This window comes from Eubalaena glacialis, chromosome 13, assembly GCF_028564815.1.
Source record: "Eubalaena glacialis isolate mEubGla1 chromosome 13, mEubGla1.1.hap2.+ XY, whole genome shotgun sequence".
Taxonomy (NCBI): Eukaryota; Metazoa; Chordata; class Mammalia; order Artiodactyla; family Balaenidae; genus Eubalaena; species Eubalaena glacialis.
Genome location: NC_083728.1, coordinates 26,871,836 through 26,893,462, shown reverse-complemented (window position 1 = coordinate 26,893,462; position 21,627 = coordinate 26,871,836). Strand labels below are relative to the sequence as shown.

General features: G+C 44.4%; 1 protein-coding gene across 2 annotated transcripts; it reads right to left on the bottom strand.

Annotated features, from left to right (window-relative positions):
- Window positions 1–2,213: 2,213 nt before the first annotated feature.
- COMMD7 (COMM domain containing 7) lies at window positions 2,214–21,207 on the bottom strand. Of its 2 annotated transcripts, none has more exons than XM_061210202.1 (9): window positions 20,833–21,207; window positions 14,319–14,372; window positions 14,117–14,219; window positions 5,018–5,074; window positions 4,899–4,936; window positions 4,347–4,437; window positions 3,981–4,030; window positions 3,539–3,593; window positions 2,214–2,996 (listed from the first exon to the last, which is right to left on the bottom strand). In XM_061210202.1, the coding sequence occupies exons 1-9, from the start codon at window positions 20,914–20,916 to the stop codon at window positions 2,920–2,922; spliced, it is 609 nt and encodes a 202-aa protein (XP_061066185.1). In that variant the 5' UTR covers window positions 20,917–21,207; the 3' UTR covers window positions 2,214–2,919. The 2 variants fall into 2 exon arrangements, with proteins under 2 accessions (XP_061066185.1, XP_061066186.1); XM_061210203.1 differs by having other exon boundaries at window positions 3,539–3,587.
- Between the last annotated feature and the right edge of the window lie 420 nt (window positions 21,208–21,627).

Below are 21,627 nucleotides of genomic sequence, written 5' to 3'. Positions count from 1 at the left end.
CCAAGGTTCACAGGGCAGCACAGACCACTGGCCAGCAGCCAGTTTCGATCTCTAGTCTCAGTTTCCCCATCTGTAATGCGAATGGATTTAACTAGATTGCACTTTGGGTAGCTTCCTGTTCTGACATTCTGTGAATTCTTTTTATATTAGATTCCTATGGTGTCAGGCACACGAAACCTCATGGACACATCTGGAAGTTCTGTCCAAAGGCACTGATTTGCTCTTCTTTGGGACATGTGGGCAGTAATCTTAATATAAATTGGAACAATCTGTGAAGAGGTCAGTTTGGCACTGTCATGGTTTGGTTTGTGCGTTAACTTGGCTGAGCCACTGTGCCCAGATGTTTGATCAAACATTATTCTGGATGTTTCTATAAAGGTGTTTTGGAGATGAGATTAACATTTAAATCAGTGGACTTTAAACCAGAGAAAAGCAGATTCCCCTTTGTAATGTGGGTGGGCCTCATCCAATCAGTTGAAGGTCTTAATAGACCAAAGACGGACTCCCCCACCTCCTCCCAGCAAGAAGGAATTCTGCCAGCAGACTGCCTTTGGACTGGATCTGCAACTCTTCCCTGGGTCTCCAGCCAGCCAGCCTACTCTACAGATTTTAGATTTACCAAGCCTCCACAATCCTGTGAGCCAATCCTTTAAAATAAATCAATCCTCTCTCTCTCTCTCGCTCACACACACACACACACACACACACACACACACAGAGCTGGTTCTGTTCTCTGGAGAACACTGACTAATACCCACACTATTTATCAAAATTGTAAATGCTGGTTATAACCCATCCACATATCAGAATATATTGTAGCCACAGAAAACGATGCAGTCCCTTTATGTACTGACATGGAAAGATCTCCAAGATATATTATGAATAATGTGTATAGTGTATAATCATCTGTGTAAACAACAATAAGAGTAAAACTTAAAATTCGTATTGCTTACCTGTGGGGGAAAAACTCTCTGGAAGGATAGCTAAGAAACTAACAGCAGGGGTTACCTGTTGGAGGAGGGCAGTGGGGGAACTGAGTAATGGGAGACAGGGCAGAGGGGTTTTTTGCTTTATTCCTTCTATATACTTTGATAAATGCACATATTCTTTGACCCAGCAATTCCACATCCACATGTTTACCTTATAAATATACTTCCCCACATGCAAAATGGAATATATATATATATATATATATATATATATATAATTCAGTTGCAGCATCGTTCATAAGAAAAGAAGAATGGAGGGACTTCCCTGGTGGCGCAGTGGTTAAGAATCCACCTGCCAATGCAGGGGACATGGTTCGAGCCCTGGTCCAAGAAGATCCCACGTGCTGCAGAGCTACTAAGCCCGTGTGCGCCTCTACAGCCCACGAGCCACAACTACGGAGCCCACACGCCTAGAGCCCGTGCTCTGCAAAAAGAACAGCCACTGCAATGAGAAGGCCGCGCATCGCAACAAAGAGTAGCCCCCACTTGCTGCAACTAGAGAAAGCCCACACGCAGCAACGAAGACCCAAAGCAGTCAAAAATAAATAAATAAAATAAATAAATTTATTAAAAAAACAAAAGAAGAATGGAAACAACCCAAACACCCATCAGCAGGAAAGCGGTTAAATAAATCATCCATTTGTTATAAAAAATGAGGCTGCTCTCTCTGTTCTGATGTGGAATGATTTCCAAGCTAAGTGGGAAAAAGCGAGGTGCAGGACGCGGTGTGTACAGTATGCTACCATCTGTGTGGGAAGAAAAGTCAAACTCAGTGCCTGTGTATTTGCAAATGCATGAACACAGAATAAACTCATGACAGGTGTTCCCTCTGGGGAGGGGAACTAGGTAAGTGGGGAATGGGGCGGGAGAAGGAATTACTCTACAATGTATTTTTTGAATCATGGGCATGTATAATCTACTCAAAAGTTTTAAAAATTTCTGAGGGGAAGGGGAGAGGTAGGAGGAGGAGAACTTACGTGCCAGGGTGGTACTAAAGTCATCTGAACACAAAGCATTCATCCGCTCTGCTTTTTATGAAGTTTTTAACCTGAGTTTCCCCTGAACTGCTCTTACGAATTCCCACTTTGGACCACGGTGAATTTCACTGAAGACCCAGGGCCCTCACCAAAATCAGGAAGATAATTTTTGAAGATAAGAGCACTAGCTCTCTGCAAGGCAGGTGACTCTTTAATCCATGCATAGAGACGACCAGATGCAGACCTGTTCTTCAGAACTTTTTTTATTCTTCTTCTAACCACCAGAGAAGGTCAGCTTGAACCCAAACAAGCTGAAATAGCCTCAAAAGGCCCACCTCAAAAAAAAAAAAAAAAAAAAAAAAAAAAAAGGCCCACCTCATTACACACAACAGGGCAAAACCTGAAGTGAAGCCTTAGTTTTTTTCAGAGCAGACCCAGCATGTATTCTTACACAGGTGTCCACTAAAGGCTGATCAGCAAAGCACCACCACCACAAACATACAAACTCCGCTGGGGGCTCCCCCGTGTGTCATTCACGGAGTCCACCTCTTCCTCAGCCATAAACAAGCCCTTGTTCTTTTGCAGGGAAGGTCATCAGTGCGTATCTTGAGCGATAGACCATTTGTTTACTCTGGAACTTTGAAAGGGAGGTGACTCAACTTATTTCCTCCCCTGCATCTGAGATGCAATCTCTTCTCTGAATATCTAAACGGTGACCTGGGAGATAGGTCGTGGAGGGTCCCTCAACAAAGACTCTTCAGGACCAGCCTGTCAGGCTCCTTAAGTACTTAATCCTTTGTTTTTCAGAAACCTTTGCACCTGGGCTCCCAAGAGGCAAGCAGGCCCAAAGGAGCGGCCACAGGCCTGGGAGCAAGAGGTCTCTCTGAGCAGTCACCGGGGAGGAGGAGGGGGCGGGGGAGGGGGTGTGAGGTGGAGATGCAGGGGGACAGAAATCAGCTGAAACACTCCATGCTGGTTCTGACTCGCTCCATCTCGTGCAGGAAGCTGTAGAACTGAGGCAAGGTTAATTCTGGGGAGAGAAAATGCAGCTTCAGGTGAATGTTTCCAACTCCACAGAATCATCCAAGAAAATGAATTTCCACCCAGAGACTTTCTTTTTCTTTTTTGGTTTAGTACCTCTAAGCAGTTCTTGACAGGTAATTGATCATAATAAAGAACTGAAGCCTTGAACATAGAAAGTTCTCAGCTCCATAAAAAAAAAGGAAGGGGGGGATTTAAAATGGCATTAACTCCCCAGCACAAAGGGATGAAAGGGGGTCATTCAGGACAGTAGATGTGGCTCCTACAGCAAGAGCTTCTTGCTCTTCGATATTCGCCATTCCTACCTCACCCTTTCCCTTTTGCAAAAAGGTCTAAAAGTCTTCAAACTGTGGGGTCTCTAACCTGCTGACGGCTTATTATTTATGAGAGCAAAGGCAGCAGAATGGTGACTCCACAGCTTGGTTATGACTTTTTTTTTCTGGAAAAATGATTGGTGGTGGGCTTCACAAGCCCAACGACTGAAGAAAACATGGAAAAAGGGAAAGGGCTCTAATGGGAATTTGGACTCACCTATGTATAAATTTTCAGTTTGATTTCCTTTCTTAACCACCAACTTTAACTGATCCAAAAAGGAAAAAGAGAAATAAAACATTTAAATTAAAATGATGACAACAGGGCAAAGAAATTCCTGAAACCTGAACTGTCACGTAAACATCAAAGCATCCAGCATCTAACTTGAGAGTTACTAGGGAGCAGTCTGGATCATCCACCACCAAAACGTCTAACAATTTCCGCGATTACAGGAACAATCAGACTTTCAAGAACAATATCCAGATCCTATTAATCTGAAAGTAAGCGTGTTAGTGACTACATCTTTGACTGACCACATTGCTCTGAGATACACAAGGCACTTCAGTGGAACATCCGTTTAACTGGATATTAAAGAAACCCGATGTAGATTGAATACCAAGTCAAAAATCTCCCAATTTTCAGAGATCAGGAGAAGACTTACTTGTAAAAAAATACTTCCCACTTTTTCCAGTTCGCTGCTCCCAGACGTCACTGTGACACAAAAGAGAAAACCAGTAAGTGACTGGTTGAGGACTCACTCTGAAGACCCCAATCTTGCAAGTTGTACAGCAGAAGCCACGTGGGGGCCAGTATGAGGACAGCAGAATGTGCTTTTCAGGAAGTGAACTTATTGAGACCCGTGGATAGAAAGAGCTGCCGAATGTGGACAGCGACACAGAGAAGCAGGTGCTGGACCCAACAGCCTTGGGGGACCAAGGACACCTCTTCCCCAGCAAAGTCATCTGAAAGCCTCTGCCACCCAACCCTACACCACCCAAACGACCCAGGACTGGCTCTAACTAGTCACCTCCAAATGTCCACTCCATATCTATAAGCTGGTTAATCATCAGAGTCTGACCTATGGCCCATCGAGCAAGGGTGGGGGCATTCTGTTTCCACTGGAACAAAAGCAAAAAGCCAAAGTCATAACAATGGGAAAAATCCCCCCTCTTCATCCCGCCCCCAACACAGCATGTTTAGTCTTTATACAGACAGTGGGAAGCATGCAGAACGAAGGGCTCGGCCTATGTGCACAGATCTGGGGGCTGGGGGGAGTCAAGAGGGGCAGGAGACTATACAAATGTTTTCTTTTATTCCCAGATTTAATCCAGATTGGAACAAAAACTGTATGACATTTATATTCAGTCAAATCAGAGGGAAAAAATTAGAGATGCACTGAATAGTGCTGTTTAAAAGCTGCATGTCTGTCATTTGCATGAAACCAAATGAAAAACATTAAGCTGGGAAATGGCACATGATGACTGATGGTTTTTCCTTAGTCAGCATTTTCCATTTGTGTCTTTTCATGAAATAAACGCAAGCGATCTTAATTAACCTTGATTAGGAGGAATTATGATACCTTTTCAGAAAAGTAAGTGGCTTTCTCCTCACTGAGACCTATAAGAGAACAGAAGGAGACATGAACACAGTGAAGGGCTGCAGGGCCTGTCACCCTGAGCAGCCATGGTGGTCACCTACCCAGAGTTATGAAATCAGCCCGGACCTGCTCAGCTGTGAGACTCTTCTTCAAGGCACCTAGGAGGGAGGGGAGAAATCAGTCAAAGAGGGCAAATCAATCAATCAGCTGGCAGTAAGTATTTAATGGGTACAAGCTAAGTGACCGGGATGACAACAGGAATGAGCAGACTCAGCTCCATTCAGTCCAGTCGGGGAGGAAGGAGCCCCCGAGACCAGGGAGAACGAGGCAGTACCTATTGGGGTTTTTTTGTGCCACACAAGTGTTGGCCCCTCCAGAAAGTATGGATGAAGTCAGAGACAAAAGAAAAGACTGTATGGACTTGGGGATGGGGCACTTGATCTGAGGAAATAAGGCCACGGACTCCTGGAGCCAAGTGGGGGAATTCAAGGTCAGACAGGGTGCAGGGGTAACAGCCCAGAGCTGCACTGTGTGATCCGTAACCACGGAACGTACGTGGCTCTTTATTTATTTTCTGTTTTTGGCCACACCACGAGGCTTGCGGGGATCTTGGTTCCCTGACCAGGGATGAAACCTGGGCCCTCGGCATGGAAAGCGCTAAGTCCTAACCACTGGACCGCCAGGGAATTCCCCTCTTTAACTTTTAATGAATTAAAATTAAAGAAAATGTACTATTCTGTTCCTCAGTTGCATTAGCCGTTCCAAGTGCTCAATTGCCACATGGGCCCAGGGGCCACAGCACTGGTCAGGGCAGATTATACACCGTTCCCATCTACATACTGGCCAGCCTGCCGCAGAAGATCAGCCCTCAGGAAGTAAACCCAGGTGGACTAAGCAGTTTGGCCTCTACAGTTCCCAAGTCACTTGCAGAGGGGCTATCAAGACCTCCCCTCAGGAGCCCTGGGAACCCCCCACCCCGTGGGAGCCGCTTTGTCTGCTTGCAGGCTCCTGTTCCTGAAAACAAACTGCTGCCAGCAATCCGGGCTTCTCAACGTTTAACCTGCAGGCTACAGCCTCGAGTCACGATTTGGCAGCGCTTTAAAATTTTCCACTTCTTAGTCTTCCAGAAGATGACTGATCAAAGAGTAAGAAGACATCCACCACCATCCAGGGAGGGCCCTGAAGTAACACCCTAAACCTGAGCCTCCACCCCCATCGCAGTCCAGAAAAACAATCCTACAGGCTGTTGTCCCCTGCAAAATAAACCATGTCAACAAAGGGAGGAAATCTTTTATCTGCAAAATCAGACCGAGCAAGGAAACCACCGGGAAATAAAAAAGGCAAGACCCCAGGAAACCTTGGCCATAAAAGCTCTCCAAGAAGGCGGCTACATTCCAGACACTCCAAAGAACTCCTGGCTACCACGGGTGCTGCCCCTTAGTTTATATCCAGTTCAAATCCAACATTCTGTTTGATGATCCCAAAATACTCTGAAGTGAAGATTATTATTGTAACTTTTAATTTACCAGGAAATTAAAGATCAGAATGATTAAGCTTTTGCGGGAGATGATTTGGCAAATCCATAGTCAACGACTGCACTGCCAAGAACTCACCTGCAGCTATGCCCCCCAAATACACTGAGATCTACGTGGGCAGCTCTTCAGCAATGTGGGCAGGAGAGACGAAATGTCAGGAACAGTACGTTGGTTTTGGTGCATCCACACAACCGCCTGGGCGCCGAGGTGATTTTGTTAAAACTTAAGTCAGACCATGTCTCTCCTCTGCTCAAAACCCTCTAATAGCTCCTGTTTCACTCATAGTAAAATCCAAAGCTCTCACAATGCCCGGCAGGATCTGGCCTTCTTTAGAACCCTATGCTCTCTCCCTCGCTTAGCTCTTCCTGTAATTTGCTAGGCAGGGTCCTACCTCCAGGCATTTGCCCTTGCAGTTCCCTCTGCTGGGAACACACTTCCTCAAATCCGCACATGCTCACTCCCTCACTTCATTCTGGAATCTACTTGAATCGCACCTCCTCTGAAAGGATCCCTGACCACTCTTCAAGTATACTTTTCTGCATCGCATTTATAACTACTCAACTTTATGTTACATATTTATTGTCAATTTTCCCACTAAAATGTCAGTTTGATGAGAAAAAGGACTTGGTCCATTTTGCCTACTGCTGTGTCCCAAGCTCCTAAAAAAGTGCCTGGCACTGTTCATTGGTTGGCACTCAATAAACACATACTGAATGAAAGAATCCATACAATGGAATACTATGCAACCTTTAAAAAGAATAAGGTAGCTCTTGATGTGCCTATTTGCAAAATATAATTAAAAGAAGAAAAGGAAAGGTAAGAACAGTCTGCACAGTGTAATCCCTTTTGCATAAATAAAGAAGCATATATTATCTATTCTTAGTTCTAGCTTTAATTATATCCTTATCTTATAGCTAAGTAGACAGATGTAAGGCATATTTTTTCTGAACATATCCACAAAAAACTTAAGAGTGGATATCTTTTGGGAAAGGGACTGGGTGGGACTGTTTTTCTTTGTGTCATTTAAAAATGTTCTAGCTGCACGCTGGTTTTTTTATGTGAAGATAGTAAAATTGTGAGCCATTTTTGTTTTCTTTCTTGTACTTTCTATAATTAAAAAAAAATGCCCCCCACCCCAAGAAAAAAAAATTAAATGAATTGCTCAGGGCCACAACAGCTGGCAAGTGGCAGAGAAAGTCGCTTACAGGCCAGAGGGTCCCCAAACCCAGGCTCTTTCCACTCCAGGTCATCTGAGATGCTGTCGGGGAGGCGGTACCAGGCCACGCCTTGACAGTGACTGACAACAGAGGCTACCAAGCTGCAGGGGCCAGAGCAAGCTCTCCGTCCTGATGTCACCTCATTACCTGGGGCAGGCAGGAGCCATACTTTGGAAATATACATATGTATATATATATTTGCATTGTGCTAGGCCTCAAGCCCTTGGCTTCTTTTTCAGCTTTTTCCTTTGGTGATTCCTTTGTCCTAAGCACAAGACAGGCCTGCAGCCTTGACCCTGTGTCAGATAGAAAACTCCAAACTCCAGGGCTGGAGTCACCAGAACATGTCACTAGGGGAAATCTAAGAATGTCCTTTAAACACAGATAACCATCTGGGGTGGTTTATAAAGTCCTTGAGCTCCACTTTTCACAGGAACAGCTGCCTTAGACAAACCCCCATTGCCATCAAACAGGACGGGGGGTGACAAGACAGAGGTGTATGTGAGGGTGAGGGTTTCAGGAAACAGTTGGAAAATTAGCAAACACTATTCTTCCAGCCAAAATCTATGTAAGTTTATTCAGTATAATAAGGGAAGCCCAAGCAACAGAACTAAGCCTTGGTGAAGAGCCCTGGAGGAGGAAGCAGATGGGAGAGCACCGTGAGCCCCATTCATTCAGTCATTACTGACCCTGAAGGCTGACCAGCTGAATCCACCCCTGCGAGGTTCACGGGGAAACAGAGGTCATGGTCACTGTACACAGATGTACTGAGCACCCACTATGTGCCAGCACTGTGCTGGACCCTGGAATACATCAATGAACTGAACAGGCAACAATCTCTGTTCTCCTGAGGCTCACAATCTTTTGGGAGGAGAAAGACCAAAACAATAATGGAACAAGTAGGTAAAGCCAGAGTATTATTGAAAAGTGCCACAGAGAAAAGTAACAGAGCAGGGTAAGGTCAGGAACCCTGGGGGACTTAGTTCAACATTTGATTAAATACCATTTGTGACTATTGTTCAGTGCCGATTATTCCTTTTTTGGCCCAGCCAGACAGACTCCTTTGGGAGTGGGGAAAGGGAGTTATCACCTTTTCTTAAAAAACAACCAGTTACTGAGTACCCACAAGGGCCAGATATCTTGCAATGTATTAAAGTAAAAACCGCTTAAATTATGGCCCTACTGTGAAGTTATCTGTAATCTTTTCTAGGAGACAACTCATGATGATAATGACAATCAATCATCATACCAGCAGCAGTGTAGCTACCACTCATTATTGAAGCAAGCGCTTTACATTTATCTTTCTCCATTTTTTTGGAAGAAATGGTTTTTTTTAATTTTTATTTTTAAATTATTTTCTTTTAATTTTTTTTGGCTGCGCCACACAGCTTATGGGATCTTAGTTCCCCGACCAAGGACTGAACCTGGCCCCGGAAGTGAAAGTGTGAGTCCTAACCACTAGACCGCCATCTTTCTCCATTCTTGCAACAACGTATGAGCTACTAGTATTAGCTCCATTTTATTCCTGAAGAAACTGATTCTCAGAGTGGTTAAGTGACTTGGCTCAAGGTCCCAGAGCTGTGAAGGAGCCACAGTGACAAGTGAGCACACAAGGGCCACCTAGGAACCGAATGCAAGGTGGGGGCCCTATCGGGATCCTGATGAGAACGCCACTTACAAACAAAATGTATGAGACAATGGGGAAGTCCGAACACTGACTGCATATTTTAATTTTAGATATGATAATTGCATAGCGACTTGATAAGGGGGAAAAAGTCCTTTATCTTTTAGAGATACATAACTAGGAATTGAATGAACTGAATGAAACGATATGATATCTGAGATTTGTTTAAAAATAGTCCAGTTTGGAGAGCAATGAGGAGAATTAGTGGGGCACAGATGAAGCAATTCGTCCATGGGATGATAAAGGTTGATCTCAGGTGCTTTTAAGAATTACATACTAAGTAGTAAAAGAAAAACATTAAAAAAAAAAAAAAAAACCCCAAACCAAAAACCCCACAAGCTTTGAGCTAATCAAGGGAGGTTCTAGCAGCAGCTTTTCCACTGTAAGATCTTAAGTAAGTCACTTCCCCTCTCTAGGGCTCTGTTTCTTTATCTCCAAGACAAAGATCAGACTAGATCAGCACTTTACAAAGCTTTTACTTGACCCTCCCCCTCCCCCCCCTCCAAAAAAAGAAGAGGTCCATGGTTAACTGTTTCACAGATACTGGTTAAGCAGGTTGCTTTACTGCAGGACTTTTCAGAGCCTGAGATATGTTAATGTGTGTGTGAATCTCCAAGATTCCAAGGCTGGGGGGTGCGGGGACAGTATTTTATGACCCTGTCTGGCCACTGAAGTCTTTTCTGGATGAAAACACCAATCTGGGGAAGACTGATCTGGAGAGTTCTCCAGGTCCTTTCAGCTCTAACAAGCTGCACTTCTACAGTGAGGTCTTACTGTACAAGCAGGACCAGGACGAGGGAAGGGGACGAGAATGAGGGCCTTACACTTCAGACTAGCTTGGGGAAGGCCTTGAATGCCAAGTTAAGGACTACAGAATTCATTATGCAAAATAAAACAGTTGAGAGGAGCAGCAGGCTCCAAGGGTCCAAGTTGTACTACACTCCAGGGCAAACTGGGAGCTGGGGCGGGAGAACAGAAGCGGAGATGCTGCTGCCGTAACAAGGCATGAAGGGCCAAGAACTTGTTCTGGGATGGCAGCCTTTGGGACTGAAAAGAAAATGGCACATTGGGAATTCCCTGGCGGTCCAGTGGTTAGGGCTCCATGCTCTCACTGCCGAGGGCCCGGGTTCAATCTGTGGTTGGGGAACTAAAATCCCACAAGCCGCGCAGTGCAGAAAAAAAAAAAAAGGAAAAGAAAATGGCACAACAAGCCAAGGGATGAGGAAGAGGCCAAGAGACTTACAAGCTACCTCAGATGCTTAGGAGATGCTCTGGAAGAAATGGAGAATTCAAGCAGAAAAACTCTGCAGGAAGAGAAAAGTCAGATTGCATGAGAACAAAAAGAAGAGTAAAACAAATTCTTGAGAGCTACTGAGAAGTACAGCAAACCTGAGACTTCGATTCTAGAACTTGAAAAGCTTGAAAAGCTTTGGGGCATTAAATAGTCAAGTGGTGAATTCAGATCCTCTCCATTAGATGAAGGAAGGAACGTTTTACCTGATGATCTGATATCGAGGCAAAGGACTGAAATTAACTGAACAATGAATAAATAATGTTGAAGTTCAGCAAGCACTGTACTAACTCATTTATTCCTAACGCCAACACCATAAACTGCTCTTATTATTCCGTTTTTCAGATGAGAAACTGAGTCGCCAAGAGGCTGATTTGTCCAAGGCCAAACAGCTACATCAGGTGATATGACCAAGACTCAAATCCAAGTGAGCTTGCAAAGCCCATCCCTGGAACTCAGCATACCTCAGTGTTCTCTGCATCTATAGAAAGCAGTCTGCTATAAACATTGATAATCAATCCTGCTTGAAGAATATACACCCAGCATCCCCTGGGAGGATCACAGGGTCTCCCAAGTTCAACTCAACTCACCTAGCATGTACTAAAAGCTCCTGCTCTATGTCTTCACTTTACTTGTGACTGTGGCTTAGGAAAGTAGTACAGACCTGCCCCGGACTTCAAAGAACTGTCTGTTAGGGCCATGAGATAGACACACACAAAACAGCATGATCAATAGAAAACAAAATGATTATAGTCCAAAATAAGAGCTGCAGATAAAGGAACCTATCTCGGTTGTTGAGAGGAAGGGGAGGTCACCGTGGACTGAAATGGTTTGGGAAGACTTTCTGAAAGAGGTAGAACAGAGGCTGGAGCGAAGGATTAGGAGGGATTAAGGCAGTCTGGCAGGATGGAATGTGGTGGGGAGCAGAGATGAGAAGGACAGGAAAGAATGGAGGCAGGGACACCAGCCAGAGATCTCCTGAAAAACCAGTATCCTCAACAGCTCACAGGTTTCCCCATTCCCACAGGTGTAGGCTAGACAATGAGAATAAAGAGAATAAGTACTCCTGGTTCTGCACTCTGGGCACCTGTCCTACGAAATGCTCACGTAAGTTTAGAACATAGACTTCCTAAGGACGTTCACTGCGATATTGTTTCTAAGAGTGAAGAGTCAGAACTAAAATGTCCAGCAACAGGAAATGGATTAACTAAAAGAAGATATATTCAGTCCAAGGTACACTGCAGTCATCAGAAGAATGAAGTTGATGTGGAGAGAGCTCCACGATGTACTAGGTATGAAACAATGCAAGCCGCAGAGCAAGTCTATGGTTTACTACCATTTGTGAAAAACAAAACTACATGAATGTATACGTGTATGTCTATCAGTGTATATAAAAATATAAAAGGATATACACTGGACTTCCCTGGTGGCACAGTGGTTAAGAATCTGCCTGCCAATGCAGGGGTCACGGGTTTGAGCCCTGGTCCAGGAAGATCCTACATGGTTCAGAGCGGCTAAGCCCGTGCACCACAACTACTGAGCCTGCACTCTAGAGCCTGCGAGCCACAACTACTGAGCCTGCATGCCACAACTACTGAAGCCCACATGCCTAGAGCCCATGCTCCACAACAAGAGAAGCCACCGCAATGAGAAGCCCGTGCACCGCAACGAAAAGTAGCCCCCGCTCGCTGCAACTAGAGGAAGCCTGCACACAGCAACAAAGACCCAACGCAGACAAAAATAAATAAATAAAATTAAAAAAAAAAAAGGATATACACCAAAATTATACTGTGATTATTCCTAGAGACAAGAGTGGGATGAGAGTAAAACGGGATTTTTCCCTTTGACTCTCCAGAGCTCTGCAGTTTTAAGTTTATAATGAAAATTTATTCCTGTGTTAAAAAGACTGCAAGTTCCCATCCAGCCTTGTGGTTCTCATGCTTTAACCTGCCATGAGGGCAAAGAATGCAAGAACTGCACAAACAGAGGATCATAAAATTTGACAGCTGGAAACCTCAGGGATGTTCTGATTCACACCGCCTGGACCTTAGGAGCACAAGACACGGCAAAGGAAAGGATCTGCACTAAGATCTCACAGAAGGCCCGACAGGAACAAACAAATCAAGCACCCAACTTTTAATGCACCTTTGCACTGAGATCTTGGGAAGATCAGCTTATTACTGATTTTTAAAATATGCCAACTGGGGATGCTGTTTTACCTCCTCTCAGCCCGGTTGACATTTATTCATTCCTTAAGACTGGGCTCAAATGTCATGTCTCTCTTTAAATAAAATTAACTTTTAATTAGATTGCCAAATTAATTCTTGCAACTTTTTAGACAAAACATAGCTAAAAATAAACAATTAAAACAACCTGCAGTCCTACTACCCAGATAGAGCCACAGTTAACATTTTCTTTTTTACACAAAAATAGAACGGTGGCAGACAGTATTAAACAGAATACTGTGAAAGGTTTTCCATATCATTACATTTTCCTCAATAGCATCTTTTTAAATTACTACATAATTTGAAAAATAAGAACAACCTTTTGCTGAGGTACTGTGCTAAGCATTTTATTTACATTATCTTAATTAATCTTCAAAACAACTCCATGCACACACCAAAAACAAGCTTAGATGGAGGGGAACAACTGCTGGGGGACGGTTGTTGCTAGGGGTTGAAAGAGATCAGGTACTTAGCCAAAGTCACACTACTTATCAAGGGCCAGACTCACACCCAGGTCCTACTAACTCAAACTGAATTCTTGACCAAGGCGACACTCCCCTCTAAAAATGGACCACAATTCGTTACACCGATTTCCAGCTGCTGGGTAATTTGATTGCTTCTAATTTTTCTCTGTCATTAACAGTGCTACGACGGACAGCCCTACAGCTCAACCTTTGTGATCACCTCCCTTCTGGCTAGAAACTTTCTCTGATTGCTCTAAGGCAAACCCTGCTTCTCAAACTATCTGCAGCAAAAGACCTATCTTTTAAATTTTTCAATCCATCATGGACTGATATTTTTGTAAAATACAATGAAAATTAATCCCTAGAACTATGAAATGAAAAAACACATACAAAATATAAGCCCCAAATGGTTACAATGGTCAATTACATGTTTATGTATTATTTTACCACAGTTTAAAAAAAAGCCCCATTTAAAAAAATTAACAGACTCAAGAGACTTCGTCAAATTGTCATAAAAGTTTCTAAATTCTTACTCTCAGTTTCTGCACCTATCACGTAGAGGACCAGATAAGTCTGGGCACGGAAGCTGCGATGCAGACCGCAATTATACTCTCCCATGGCTATCTGTTTACCTGGCTTCCCTTCCTAGACTACAGTCCCGCCCATGTCTGGTTCACTACCAAACGCTCTGGCTCAGTGCCCAAGAGCACACTTGCCAACTCGGTGGATTGAGGGAATGTTCAAGTAATGTCTCTGGCCTTGGCTGCCAGGAGAGGCTACTCACCATTTGGAACCAGGAGGAGGCTCTTCACGATGCTTCTGAGGGGACCGAGACTGATCTGGTTGGTGGTGGCAAATTCAGAGAGCTGAGCCAGAAACCTTTCCACCTGCAGAGAGGGGACAGCACAAACCAGCGCTTCACTTTCTAAGCATCTCAGGACTGTAGGCCCACACTCGGGAACGCTCCTTATCACAAGATACTTTACCTCTTTTGGCTCAGTTAGGAAGTGGAAGAGTACTTCCGTCAGGGCTGAGAACTTCTGTGAAGAGAACACAGAACATCAGTAAAATTCTACTCCTGGGTCAGTGTTCCCACATCCCATCCTACTACAGCCCCTTAAGAGAGAAGAGGAACACACAGATGTTGATACCTGTTTTGATCATCTTAAAGTTACAAACATTCATAATTTGAAAATATGTAAGCACACCAATGTTCATTGCAGCACTATTTACAACAGCCGAGATGCGCAAGCAACCTAAGCGTCCATCAACAGATTAATGGATAAGGAAGATGTGGTACGTATATACAATGGAATATTACTCAGCCATAAAAAGAATGAAATCTTGCCATTGGCAACAACATGGATGGATGTAGAAGGTATTATGCTAAGTGAAATAAGTCAGAGAAAGACAAATACCATATGATCTCACTTATATGTGGAATCTGAAAAACAAAACAAACAAAACAAAAGCAGACTCACAGATACAGAAAGGAGAGGGGTGGGGTATGAAGTGGGCTAAGGGGATTAAGAGGTACAAACTTCCAGTTACAAAGTAAGCCAGGAAGAGAGCTCTCAGCAGGAACTGAATCTGGTGGCACCCTGATCTTGGAATCACCAGCCTCCAGAACTGTGAGAAATAAATCTCTGCTGTTCAAGCCGCCCAGTCTGTGGTATTTTGTTACAGCAGCCCAAGCAGACTGAGACACATGTCATTACTTTCCCATGTTCCCTCCCAATGGACACAGTGTGTGTGGCATAGTGGGGAAAATCAACACACAAGAGTTTAAAAGATCCAGATGTGAATCGTTGTTCTGCTGACCACCCATGTGACCCTGGGCAAGTCACTCAGCTTCACTGTGCTTCAGTCCCCATTGGGAAAACAAAGGTAATAATACATAGCTTCCAGAACAGTACTAATTGGCACATGCAAAGCCTCCAGTACAGTGCCAGGCTAGAGGCTAAACAAACAGTAGCAATTACCACAGCTACAATTAAAGTCACTATGCCAATAGAGCCACCTTCCTGAAGCAATATAACATTTAAACAAAAAAGATTACAGATACTTCAGCTCAGAGCCCCCAAAGCTATACGTGTAATATGACTGTCAAATGCATCTGCCCTTTTTCCCATGACACTAAACTCCACGCAAACCCCTGGCAAGGCTCTGTATTATTTTATTCTAAAATGTATTCTATTTTAAAATATAAAACTAGTGTTTGAAAATATAAAAGTAATATATGCAGAAGGTTTTAAAAAGACCCAGCTAACATAAAAGAATATAAAATAAAATGTTGACAAAGTGAGAGAGTGTCATGGACATATATACACTACCAAACGTAAAATAGATAGCTAGTGGGAAGCAACTGCATAGCACAGGAAGATTAGCTCGGTGCTTTGTGACCACCTAGAGGGGTGGGATAGAGAGGGTGGGAGGGAGGGAGATGCAAGAGGGAAGAGATACGGGAACATATGTATATGTATAACTGATTTACTTTGTTATAAAGCAGAAACTAACACCATTGTAAAGCAATTATACACCAATAAAGATGTTAAAAAATAATAATAATAAAATAAAATAAAATAATAAAATGTCTTGCTCCCTCCCTGGCCCCTCCCACCTTACTCCCACTCCCCAGGGTAGTTACTGCTAACACTTCTGGGGCCTTCCCATCATTTTATTTTCATTTAATTTCTTTTAAATACAAATGGGATCATACAGAACCCACTCTCTGCACCTCACCTTTTTTTCACTCAATTACATCTTAGAGATCAATCATGTCAGCAGATATAAATCTACCCAGTTCTTTTAACAACTTTATGACATTCAACTGGCAAAGACTTAGCATAATTTAGTTCCCTAGAAATGAACATTAATGGGTGTGTTTGTTGATGTTATGTAAACGATGCTGCAATGAATATCCTCCCACATATTTCTTTGTGACATGTATGTCTATAAGATATATTCTCGGGAATTCCCGGGAGGTCCAGCGGTTAGGACTCTGAGCTTTCACTGCCGAGGGCCCAGCTTCAACCCCTGGTCAGGAAACTAAGATCCTACAAACCTCGCGGTGCGGTAAAAAAAAAAAAAAAAAAAAAAAAAAAGATATATTCTTAAAATGCATCCTAGGTCAAAGGATATATGCATTTTTTATGTTGAGGTGTAGTTCAAGTACAATATTATATAAGTTTCAGGTGTACAACACAGTAATTCATAATTTTTAAAGGTTATATTCCATTTATAGTTTTTATAAAATATTGGCTATATTCCCTGTGTTGTACAATATATCCTTATAGCTTATTTATTTATTTATTTATTTATTTATTTATATTTATTTTTGGCTGTGTTGGGTCTTCATTGCTGTGCGCAGGCTTTCTCTAGTTGCGGTGAGCGGAGGTTACTCTTCCTTGCGGTGCGCGGGCTTCTCATTGTCGTGGCTTCTCTTGTTGCAGAGCACGGGCTCTAGGCGCGCAGGCTTCAGTAATTGTGGCATGTGGGCTCAGTAGTTGTGGCTTGCGGGCTCTAGAGCTCAGGCTCAGCAGTTGTGGTGCACGGGCTTAGTTGCTCCGCGGCATGTGGGATATTCCCGGGCCAGGGCTCGGACCCGTGTCCCTTGCACTGGCAGGCAGATTCTTAACCACTGCGCCACCAAGGAAGCCCTTTATAGCTTATTTATTTTTTACATAATAGTTTGTACCTCTTAATCCCCTACCCCTATCTTGCCCCTCCCCCCTAGTTTATTCTCTAAGATAAATGCATTTTAAATTCTGAGAAAATAGTGCCAAACTGCCTTGCAAAGAAGTTGCACGGATTTACACTCCCACCACCCAATGGCATAGAGGTGTCTGCTTTCTCAAAACTTCATGGATATTCCATGGGAACACTTTAACCAATGCTGGTCCAGGGGCTGTTTTTCTGCAGTATTTGTGATATTGGGTATCAGCCTTGCCCAAATGCTGATATAGTGAAAACAAGAACAGTCAAGACTGGCTTGAGAATGTGTCCTCAAACTGTGAGTTTTCCTCTGTTTCTTTAATTTTTTTTTTTTTTTGCTGCAGATCTGTGGAACTGTCAGATCTTTGGCCAACCTTGTTTCCTATGCCACCCGGGGCCTTTTAAAAAATGGGGCGACTGAGAAGGCCTCCAGCTGCTTTTCCATTTCCAGGCCTCAGCCTAGCACTCAGGCTCGGGCTCCTTGTGTGGTCTCATCCCTGCCTCTCCTCTCAAGAGGGACCTCAAGCTACTGTGGTCTGTAGGCTGTTACCGACCCCCATCCCTATCTCCACTCTTCCAAAACCTCCTTATCCTTCAAAGCCCTGCCAAGATACCAGGACACTCCCAACAAGAAAGGGACCTACCCAGATTCTTAAGTTCTGAGGCTCCCTCTTGGAACCTCACCTGGGGGCACTTAGAATTTTCAATCTTGATAAGGAACACAAACCTGTCTTAACAGAGAAGGTTCCTCCTCCAGCTTTGTATGGTCAACTGCACCTTAATTATTGTAAGTGCACAGTAAGTATTTGTTGAATAAATCTTCCCTAAACACCTTCCCCATTCTTTGCCTTTGTACCTGCATAGCTGTCTCTCCCTGGAATGCTCACCTGCTCATGAATATCCGTGAAATCAAAATCTTAACTATTCTTAGCAGTTAAACATATGAAAAGATGCTCAAGATCATTCCAGATGAGAAATGCAAATCAGCAAAACAAGGAAATACCAATTTTTCACTTATCAGATCTTCAAACTAATAGTCTGATGACACCAGTGTTGGTGAAAGTAACAGACATGCTTGCACACTGTTGAGAAGATAAACTGGGGCAACCTTTCTGGACTGTAACTTAGCAAAATCCATATCTACTTTTTTAACAATCAGACCCTTTGACCTAGTAATTCCACTGCAAGAAGTATACCCTTCAGAGATGTTCTAAAAAGTAAACCCAGACACACACAAAGCAGTTTGTTGACAGCATTGTTCTTAAAAATAAAAAACTGAAAGCAACTTAAGTGTCTATTAATAGGGGACTGGTTAAATTATGTTAGATCTGTTTCAAGGAATATCACACTCCCCTTTTTTTTTTTTTTTATCACACTCCCTTTTGTGTAAAAAAAAGTTCTTAAAGGATACCCATACATATGATGGCAGATTGCAGACTTTTTTTTTTCTATAAAGATCCATGAGAAACTATCAAAATGATGATTTCTGGAGACAAGAGAAATAGGTGTTTTTATTTTAATTTTATACCTTTGAATACTGTCTGAATTTTCTGTGTGTGTTGGTAGGTGAGAGACTGTAGACCATTTGTTTTCTTCTTTATATTTTTCTGAATATCCTCTCATAACCACTCTAAAAATGATTATTTTTTAATCCTACCGACTCTCAAGGCTCCACGTTACCTAGGACTGTCCACGGCATCAGGGAGCACATGCAGATCCACTCAGTGCTGTACCGTGTCTCCATTTTCTGACCTGCCCCAGCAGATCACAACTTCCCCAGCACAAGAGGCCTCATTCATCAAGCCTTTGTAAATCTCTCTGGGTTTAGTGGCTATTTGGTGCATAGTAGGCATTCAGATAAATACCCACCGAATAAGCAATAAATGGTGATGCCAACATTGATACAATGATTCTTTTTCTCCTTGAGGCCTGGGCCTCAGACTTCAAGGTAAGTTCAGCTAACAGAGTGGCTACTCAGAGAAGTTTGATCACCCAAGAAAAGGGGGGAAAATGGCCCAAAGGACTCTGATAAGTTGCTCATCAAGAAAAAGCTTTCTGTATTAAAAACAAAGGTAAAGGTTTAAAGTGCGTTTCAAGGTTAGAAAATGAGTCCAGCTCTGATCTTAAAGGAGGTGGATTATCTTTGGAATACCAAGTTGGAGGTAACCTTAGAGATCATACAATCCAGGAGCTTTAAAAAAAGTTTTTTAGCAGCAGAATCTTTTTTATTCTCCCAATGGAAGTCTTTCAGAAAGCCCCAATACATAAACAAGTAAAAGCTAAACTACCTGATTGGGGAGACCACCTACAAAGCTCTATTCTAGTGTGTTTAATTCCCCAGGATCTGAAGTCAGGTGTCCGGTCCTGAATTCCTGGCTCCACCACTTCCTGGTTGCCTGCCCTTAAACAGGTCAATTTATTTCCCTGAACCATTTTTCTTATCTGTGAAATGGGAATGGTAATAGTACCTGACTCCTAGGGTGGTTGCAAGAACTCGGTGACTTAATACACATAAAAGCACTTAGAACTGGGCTGTGCAATACAGTGGCCGCCAGCCATGTGTGGCTACTGAGCACTTGAAAAAGGCTAATCTAATTTCAGATGTGCTTTAAAATACACACTAGAATCAGAAACCTAAGTACCAAAAAGTGAAATATCTCACTGATATATTTTACGTGAGTTACACATTGAAATGATAATATTCTGATATAGTGGATTACAGAAAACACATTAAATTCATTTCCTGTTTCTTCTGAATTTTTAAATGTGGCTACTAGAAAATGTAAAAGTAGACCTGAGGCTTGCAGTTCATTTTTCTTGGACACTGAAGCCGTAGAACATGACTGGCATTACAATTAGTGTTACTTCATGAGAAAACAATAAGTTGTGAGGATGTTGAGATGAAAGAGAGGGGCCCAACCTCCTGGGAAGTTACAACCCAGTGGGGGAAATAAATGCACCTTTGCTGTGATGGTGAGAAGTGACATTTTAACCTGCTTAATTTGGCTGACTTAGTGGTATGAAAGGGGCATCCCAACCAGCACAGGAGCAGGAAGACTTCAAGGTTGACTGGCTGGCACCTGCAGCCTGAAAAAGCCTTTGCCAGCTCCACTACCATCAGGGACCCGCCCTCTACTGTGTAGGGTACATGGTTTCTTTCCTTGGGGACTACCAGTATCTCCCTTAATTGGAGGGGATGGGAGTGGCGAGGACAGGATGTCATCGCTTGCCCACAGAGCCATTCTGGCCTGGCCATTACCTACACACACATCCCACCCCCTGATGACCTGCCCCCACTCCAGGCTCCTTCAGCCCCCTCGAGATGCTAAGACCCTCCTCAGTCTCCCCAAGACCCCCGACCTTCCTACAAAATGTCTCAGTCCCTCGCCTGGCCCACCAAATTCCACGGCTCCCCCAAACTCCATCAGCCTCCCAAGGCCCTTAGTCTGTTACTTCAGTTCTCCCAACTCCCTTCGGCCTCATCAAGACTCCCCTCAGCCCCCCTTCCGGGACCCTGCAACCTCTCCTGGTTCCCAGGACCCCCATAAGTCCCCCAGTCCCATTTCTGGGTCCCCGAGATCCCCCTGGGATCCCTCAGCCTGGCCTTAGGCCTCCCGAGATCCTTCGGCCCTCAAAACTGGCCTGAGACCCCAATTCCCCTCAGCCCCTCCCCGAATCCCCCCCTACGGCCACAACGCAGAGCGGGCGGCCGCGGCCTAAACCGCCATCCCCTCCGGGGCCCCCGCGGCCCCCGCCCGGATCCCGCGTCGCGGTCGCCCGGCCCACCTGCGCGCCCAGCTGGTTCAGCTGCTGCATGTCGCCGCCCACGGCCTCGGGCACGGGGTCCTGCGTGCAGTGCAGGCGGCCCATGGCGTCCGCTCGGCGCCGCAGACCCCCAGCTCCCGCGCCTCTCCGGACTTCCTCCTTCGCGCCGCCGGCCTCGCCGCGCTTCCGCAGCCGCACTTTCGCCACGGGCCGCCGCCGCCGCCGCGCTCCTCTCGGACCGGTTCCGGGTGCGCCCTCACCGAGCCGCTGACGCGCGCGGACCCCGGGTGGGGCGGGGCAGGGGCGCCCTCGCGGAGCCCTGGATACCCGCGACCGCTGTGCCTAGTCCAGGGCACTGAGCAGCACAGCGGTGAAACGCGGGATTCCCTGCGTGATCTCCCCTTGGGCTCAGAGCGTGGCCTCTCGGAACCTGCTTCAGTATCCGTAAAATGACCCCGGGGGTGGCGCCTTAAATGCACTCACCCTCTTAAAATGTTTAGAAGATAGCCTGGCACACTGGAGGTCCTCAACCAATGGCTAGCTGCTATCATTAACATCGTTACTATGCATCAGAAGATATTTAGGGCATGCCTCTTAGATGCCAGGCACTGGGGATAGAAAAGTGAACAGGCAGGCCAAGTGTCTCTGGGAGAGCTTGGGTCAGAGCAGAGCAATAAAAGCTCAAACTTGGGCTTGCACCAGCATCATCTGGAGGGCATGCCAATTGCTGGGCCCCACCCTGAGAGTTTCTGATTAGGAAAGCCTGGGATAGAACCTGAGAATTTTGCATTTCCAACAACTTCCCAAAGACCACAT